The 8,154-nt window shown below is 42.3% G+C and overlaps 1 protein-coding gene across 2 annotated transcripts in view; it reads right to left on the bottom strand.

Annotated features, from left to right (window-relative positions):
* Window positions 1–2,252: 2,252 nt before the first annotated feature.
* gna11b (guanine nucleotide binding protein (G protein), alpha 11b (Gq class)) overlaps window positions 2,253–8,154 on the bottom strand; it is a 40,072-nt gene continuing 34,170 nt past the window's right edge. The window contains exons 5-7 of one of the 2 annotated variants that reach the window (XM_074692547.1): window positions 7,870–7,999; window positions 7,619–7,772; window positions 2,253–6,586 (exon numbers count right to left, since the gene is read on the bottom strand). In XM_074692547.1, the coding sequence (XP_074548648.1) occupies window positions 6,396–6,586; window positions 7,619–7,772; window positions 7,870–7,999 (475 nt within the window). In that variant the 3' untranslated portion in view covers window positions 2,253–6,395. The remainder of the gene's footprint in view (window positions 6,587–7,618; window positions 7,773–7,869; window positions 8,000–8,154) is intronic. The other variant, XM_074692546.1, reaches the window with a different exon arrangement.

Below are 8,154 nucleotides of genomic sequence, written 5' to 3'. Positions count from 1 at the left end.
CGCCCCGTGTGACACACCGCTGAACTGACCCGCTCGTCCAGGCGGCAGGGCCGGGCATGCGGCCGCGGGGGGCCGGGGCCGGGCACGGAGCTGCTGGGGGGGCCGGGGACAGGGCTGGATCCAGGGTAGCATACCTGAGTGATACTATATTTATATGGAACCCCAAAAGATTTATAATTAAATAAATAAAAACAACATTTTGAAATAAATACCATTTTGATAAATAACAGACAAATACATAATATGGCCATTTAATTGTGAAATAAGGCAATGTTATTATGAAATATGTTTTATTATCCTTTAATATCAAATTATTATGATAAAATATTTCATAACAATTATTTTAACAATTTCATACTTTTTCAAATAATTACTTTTTACTCATTTTCCAAGCTTTTATATATATAAAAAACATTTTTAACAAAGTCTATTTTCATTTCATAATGTCCTTTTCTACAATGGCCTTTTTTTAAATTTCATAATGTCCTTTTTTCATCAGAATGACTGGGTTTGTCAATCAAAGCTAGAGGGTGGGACCTCTGCTTGATCCTTTAAGATCGATTACAGCGTCTTCACGTTTGAATCAATGTTGCAAGTGCTGCTGCAATGTCTGAGTATATGATCAGCCAATTACTGAACTGGCTCTGCCTTGAAGCTTTGATTGACAGACCAAGATACGCTGAAAAAGGACATTATGAAATAAAAAGGCTGTTAAGAAAAAGAACATTTTGAAATAAAACTGACTTTGTAAAAAAACATTTTTATTTTATAAAAGCTTGGAAAATGAATGAAAAGTAATTATTTAAAAAAAGTATGAAATTTTCTAAACTATCATTATGAAATATTCAATTATAATAATTCAATATTAAAGGATAATAAAGCATATTTCATAATAACATTGCCTTATTTCACAATTTAAATACCATATTATATGCTTGTCTGTTATTTGATCAAAATGGTATTTATTTCATAATGCTTTTATCTATTTAATTATGAATCTTTAAAAAAATCTTCTTAAATTTGTTTTAGCCTGTGTTATAGCCCTTAGCTTGTGTTTTAGCCAATAGATCATGTTTAAGCCTTTAGCTTGCATTGTAACCTCTAGCTCATGTTCTAGTCTTCAGCCTGTGTTTTAGCTTTTAGCCTGTGTTGAAGTTTTTAGCTTTTGTTACAGCACTAAATTTGTGTTTTAGCCTCAAGCCTATGTTTAAGCCTGTGTTATATTTCTTAGCTTTGTTTTAGCCTATAGTTCATGTTTTAGCCTATAGTTCATGTTTTAGCCTATAGTTCATGTTTTAGCCTTCAGCTTGTGTTGTAGCCTTTAGCTTGTGTTTTAGCCTTTAGTCTGTGTTGTAGTTTTTAGCTTGTGTTTTAGTCTTAAATTTGTGTTTTAGCCTTTAGCCTGTGTCTTAGCCTTTAGCCTGTGTTGAAGTTTTTAGCTTTTGTTACAGCACTAAATTTGTTTTAGCCTCAAGCCCATGTTTTAGCCTGTGTTATATTCCTTAGCTTTGTTTTAGCCTATAGTTCATGTTTTAGCCTTCAGCTTGTGTTGTAGCCTTTAGCTTGTGTTTTAGCCTTTAGTCTGTGTTGTAGTTTTTAGCTTGTGTTTTAGTCTTAAATTTGTGTTTTAGCCTTTAGCTTATGTTTTAGCCTTTAGCTTGTGTTGTAGCCTTTAGCTCATGTTCTAGCCTTTAGACTGTGTTTTAGCCTTCAGCTTGTGTTGTAGCCTTTAGCTCATGTTTTAGCCTTTAGTCTGTGTTGTAGTTTTTAGCTTGTGTTTTAGTCTTAAATTTGTGTTTTAGCCTTTAGCTTATGTTTTAGCCTTTAGCTTGTGTTGTAGCCTTTAGCTCATGTTTTAGCCTTTAGTCTGTGTTTTAGCCTTTAGACTGTGTTTTAGCCTTTAGCTTGTGTTGTAGCCTTTAGCTCGTGTTTTAGCCTTTAGCTTGTGTTGTAGCCTTTAGCTTGTGTTGTAGCCTTTAGCTTGTGTTGTAGCCTTTAGCTCGTGTTTTAGCCTTTAGACTGTGTTTTAGCCTTTAGCTTGTGTTGTTAATTCATCACAGAAACCATTTTTAGCAGAGAAAAACACAGATCTCTCTTCTTTTTGATAAACTTCATCGACTTAGAAGTACCGGTAGGAATAACCTATGCGTCTAAAGTAACTCGCTGTGATGAACAAAGAAATACACACGCCTTTAAATCAGACAGTTTTCATGAAACCCACTCGACACACACCATGAGCAAGTATAGGAACAAATTTATTTCAATTTAAAACAGATACCTTGTCATTATGTTTCTCTCTTAGAAGGCGGCAATGATCATAAGTCATGTTCATGTTTGAATGAGGATCAGGCAACAGTGGTTGAAACAAATACATGAAACACATAAAAAAATATGGCAAGAGTTATGTAAATCAATAATCGATAATAACCAACTGATCGAACCCCCTTCGTGGAGGGCTCTGCTGCGATGAAAACACCAAAGCCCTCACTGCCAACACAAAATAAACAGCACATGCAATTATAATTACAGTTTCTTAAAAAACAGCAGATTATCTTTTAAATCTTCAATCTTAAATACAGAATAAAGTCTTTGTGTCTACCTAACCGTCTATCCTTTAGTCTCCGGTGTGTTTGACTGAAAAAGTGGGAGGAGAGAGGGCCCATGTCAGGAGGTGGTCTGTGATGGTGACCACGGCGTTGGCACTTAGCGAGAGCCTGGCTCCAGAGAGTGGGGTTGGCACACTCAGTATAATACATCATTTACATCTGCTTTACATACAAAAGAAAGAACACAGCATTTCACACGCCAGCACAGCGTCCACCTTCGGGTGTGGCCGAGTGGGTGAGGGGAAGATACGAGTGGTCCTACGTCAGAAAGAAACGGCGTCAGAGAGGAAAACACAACGAGAGGACGGGAACGGTTCAGATCTGAATATGCAACAACTCCCCACTGATGTCTGAGAGATAAGATTGATTCCACTTTTCCATCAACAAGCCCACAGGAAGTGACCTCACAACCACGGCCACCGGAAGGCCTCGGAGCGAGCCTTAAAGGGCCGGAAACGCCGTCGCTCTCTGTTCAAGGCATTGAAAGGCAATAAATAAGTGTTGTAGTGTCCAACCGTCCAGAGTCGTTTCAGTCTGCCGGCTCTCTCCAGCTCCCAGGAGATAAAAGTGTCTAAACGTGTGCAAAGAGGAGTCGTAGTGAGTTCCAGAGAGACCGCCGGCCTCGCCGCGCCTCCTAACCGTAGTGTTGATTAAATAAATCACGCTGTGCAACTAACACGCCACCAAAACCCAGACCAGCAGCCAGTCAGCCCTTCAGCGCCAGCCACAGATGTAGTGTCAGGTCTGATAATACAAACACGGTAACAACACCACGCAGTAATACTTGGTTCCTGGACCGGTTCCACTTTGAACCAGCACCCGGGTCTTTATCAGGGACAGCAGCCTGTCGACGTTGGCTGTCTGCTTCCTCTGTCAAAGTCGTGTTTTAGCAGACAGGATGGCCGTTAAAGGAGCACGACGGCTCAAAATTTAGCTCCACTGACTCCGAGAGGAGTTTAAAACAGAGTCTGCAGCTTTTGGTTTCCATTTATCAGAGAAAACACTTTAAAGTGGATAAATTAATCTTTAATTCTTCTGCAGGATTTGTACCCAACTTTTTTTTTAAGTTTTGGAAAACATTTATTACAACTGGTCTTTTCGTTTTGGTGCAAAGACGATGCAGAGTTACTGCACCCCGGCTGCTTTATGAGAGTCTGAAACAGCTCCTGATCCGTGCAGCAACCCTCAAAGTTTCAAACCAGGCGACTGAGACGGTTTGGTGCATCATGGGTAAGAATCAGCTCAGATAACTGGAAACCAGCAGCTGCTGCAGAGCTCTGCACGGAGGAGCGGTCGTTACTTGGCTTCAGCTTTGAATACTCGGGGAAACATGCAACACTCGTCCTGGTAGAGGTGTGTGTGAGTGAAAAGTGTTTATACTGACTGAGGTAAAACCACCAGGGAGGCCAGAGAGCCAGACACCAGGTACACTTAGACCACCAGGGGGCCAGAAACTCATGGAAACACTGCTCGGCGTCGGCGAACGCTCTCACACACCCTGCCTGCCCGCTCCGTACGGAGGAGGATCAGGACGACGTGGTTCGCCGTGGTCCGCGCTCCACTCGCCGCCGTCTCATGCACTGTGATAGCCCTTAATGACGATGAAGGATAAGTCACTGTAGAAAAGGTCAAAGACCAAAAAAGTATATCTGCACTTCACTGGCACTACCAAAGCAAGCCTCAAAACCTGGAAATTAACGATGCAAAAAAACCAGCAACAGAAGTGTTAAGTTACAAAGAGCAAGCATGGACCGCGTGGGTCGTCAACCACCGATAAAAAAATGTCCACCTACGTTCGTACTGTACATGTTTCTAGGTATGCGTTACAGCGCTGCGTCTATAAACCGAGAGGAAATACAAGTTTGTTTTTCATGAAATGAAAAAAAAAACAAAACAAATGTGAGGGCTCCTAAAGAAAAGCAAACGGTTTCATCATGGATGGAGATGTGATGGCAAATACAACTGGAAATGTCTCAATAAGAAATAGAAAGCAGAGATAAAAGTCCTTACTATACCAGACATTCGTTTTTTTGTCTTTTTTTTTTTCTGTTTTCTTTTTTTACAGCAGTTCAGACTCAAGTAGGCTCCGCCATGAGAAAAGGAGCGCTTCAACATGACAGGATCAAAAAGCAGTCAAATTATCAACACCTTCAAACCTGGTCCATAAATTAGATAAATAAAAAAATCTTTAATTACTCTTAAAATCATCTTGTCACCATACTGTGAAGATTTACCAGCCCTAGTTAGTGTTACTGAGGAGCCAGAGCTGCTGCAGCCGCGCGGAGTCGTCGCAACCGCCGCGCCTCCTCCCGCCGCCTCCTCTCCTCGCCGCCGCTCAGCTCTGTGCAGTCCTATTAATCAAGTGAACAAAATCCATAATCACAGTATCACTACTACCATAAAGTCATAGGAAAAACCGTATGCTAATGAAAGAGTCGAGATTTTTTTCTTGCTTTTTCCTTTTTTGCCAAAGATGGTGTACCACAGAGCGTTTGTACAGGAGTGTAGTGTGTATATGTATTTACAAACAGATATACACAAACGTTTGCAGACTTCAGAGTGCGCTTTCTGTGACGGATCGTAGCCCCGCCCACCCTCCCTCCCTCCCACCGCTCGACACGAAGCGACCTTTCAATAAACAAAGTGACTATACAGTAAAAAACAAAGTAAACAGAGGCACGCCCTGATGTGATGTCACCATCAGGGGGTGTGTCTGATTGGACGGCTGAGTGACGCAGGTGTGACGTTAGCGGGGATGACATCCAACATCTGCTCCCACCAATCGGAGCAGAGGTTTGGAGGAGGGGCGCCGCGTGAGAAACAGGAAACACAAACCCCGCTAAAAACCGTTAAAGGATGCTAAGGTCAGGTTCTTCTTTTCAGACGCCGCTGTTTTGCAAAGTTGAAAAGTGTTTGTGGATTTCTCTCCACCTTTCCTTCCACCCAGTATTTGTTAAATAGAAGTAGACGTAGCAACAAATTTCTATCGTTAAAAACATTTAAAAAACCTCAGCAGGGACCAGGTTTCGATTAGCTATGTTCGCCCTCTCGTGCTTTTAGTCTTACGTGTTTACAGATGCAGATACTTCATTACAGATTTCTAGGATTTTTTGCGATTGCGATGCTCACACTGGTGGGTACATTCAAAGATGCAAGGTGGAGACAGACTCCTCCGCCCCGCCCTCCCTGTGTCCGGCGTGTGACCTCACTTCCTGTCACTCAGTCCTTCAGAGCGTGACGTCACAGGCTGGTCCGTGGTTGGCGTCAGGAGGGTCCACATCCTGCCGCGGGGACGGGAGATCAACGAGGACACGGCGGAGGATCTGAGCTCGCACCGCTGAGGGGGTGTGATGCTGGGAGGCACCAAAACACAGCTCCTCGCCAGTCAATGCTCACACACACACACACCATACATACACACACACACACAATCACCAAAGTCCCTTTATGTCACCAAACAGCCGCGCGTGAAAGGTCTGTGCCAGAGCCAGCAGCAGCCGGAGCCGGCCGACACGCGGAGCAGCTTCGGGACGAGCAGGACTCTGACACGACAAGCTGCCGAGCCAAGGAGGAAGAGGGCGAGCTTAGGTGGAGGATGAGGGCGGCGCTGGCGGGTGGGAGGGGCTGTGATGGGTCGCACTGAGGGAGGAGGGGGTGGAGGGCTCTGTCGGGGCATGTGTGTGTGTGTCTGTGTGTGTGCGCTGTGTGATGCGTGTGGAGTCGAGCACACACTCCCAGGGGGAGGTGAGCGTTTGTGCAATGGGGAGGAGGCGTGCGTGGGTGGAGCCCTCACACCAGATTGTACTCTTTGAGGTTGAGCTGTAGGATGGTGTCTTTGACAGCTGCAAACACGAAGCGGATGTTCTCAGTGTCCGTGGCACAAGTGAAGTGAGAGTAGATGATCTTGTCGCTGTCGGGGTTTAAGTCCACAAACATCTTGAGGATGAACTCCCGCGCTGCCTGTGCATCTCTCTGGGGACCTGACACACACACACACACACACACACACACACACACACACACACACACACACACACACACACACACACACACACACACACACACACACACACACACACACACACACACACACACACACACACACACAGGTGTTATTCCAGGGGTCTGCAACCTTTTCTTTCCAAAGAGACGTTTTTCCTCAGCTCACCTGGATAAAAGTCATTGAGGAGCCGCAAAATCTACTTTATCTTCACATCAAGACACAAAAGTGAATAATCAGGTGAATAATTATCCAAACAAGAAGTTTTTGTGTTTGTAAATTTGCACATGTGATTTCTTAGTTTTTTATTTTTAATAAATTTGTCAATTTAAGAAAAAAAAATAAATTTGTAGAGTCTTAGATTTTATAAATGCGCAAAATGTATGAAATTTCAATAAGTTGGAAATTTTTTTAAAAAAACGAAAATTTGCAAAATAAAAAAATGTAATTTAAAAACGTGCAAAATTGAAAAAAAAATGCTGAAATGTCCTAAATTTGAAAAAAAAAAAAAACCTAAATATTGCAATTTCAAAATTTTGCTCAAGTTCCAAAACTTGTAAAAATTTTCTAAAATTGCAAAAAAGGGATTTATATCTATATATATATAAAAAATGAAAAATTTGCTAAATCTTTAAAAAAAAATGTGGAACTCTTTTTCTTAATTTGCAAAAATGTCAAAAATCCAAAAAAAAAAAAAGAATTAAAAAAAAAAAAATTAAAAAAACTGCAAAAAAACCCAACAAAAAAATTCAAAGTTTTGTTTCAAGACGTGGTGCATTTTTAGTAAAAAATATTATATCATGTTTTTACTTAGTGTCTGTGTCGTTATCATTAATACCCTTTGAAATAAAATTATTGAAAGACCTTTATTTTAATGATATTTTTAAAGCTACATGGAGCCACTGCAAAGGAGTCAAAGGGCCGCATGAAGCTCCAGAGCCACAGGTTGAACACCCCTGTGTGAGACGTTTCTCTGCTTCGTGTCAGCTGCTGTATCAGGACCAAACCTCACCATCAAACTCTGGGAAGTAGTCGACCAGGTGGGAGTAGGAGATCTTCTCCTCCAGCAGATCCTTCTTGTTGAGGAAGAGGATGACGGAGGAGTTTTGGAACCATGGGTAGGTGATGATCGTCCTGAACAGAGCTTTACTCTCCTCCATACGGTTCTGATGCAGAGGGACACACGAGCACAGAGTGAGACCAGTCTGATCCCTCTGAACACAGAGACAAACACTGCTTCCTGTGAAACAGACACGGTCGTACCTCGTTGTCGGACTCCACCAGGACCTGGTCGTACTCGCTCAGCGCCACCAGGAACATGATGGAGGTGACGTTCTCGAAGCAGTGGATCCACTTCCTCCTTTCTGACCGCTGACCCCCGACATCCACCATCCTGACGGCAGGATGAAGGAGAGGAGGAGGAGGAGACGACACGATGAAGAAAAACACATCAGTGCATCTCAGTTTTCAGACTTAATTTCATTTTTTAACAGCCTTTAATTTCACTTTTTCACTGCAAAAAACTGAAATCTTCTCAAGTGTTTTTGT

Source organism: Halichoeres trimaculatus, unplaced genomic scaffold (assembly GCF_033239565.1).
Source record: "Halichoeres trimaculatus isolate MK-OKI-2021-1 unplaced genomic scaffold, fHalTri1.1 fHalTri1_scaffold_17, whole genome shotgun sequence".
In the NCBI taxonomy this organism is placed as follows: Eukaryota; Metazoa; Chordata; class Actinopteri; order Labriformes; family Labridae; genus Halichoeres; species Halichoeres trimaculatus.
This window is presented reverse-complemented; position numbering and strand designations above follow the sequence as displayed.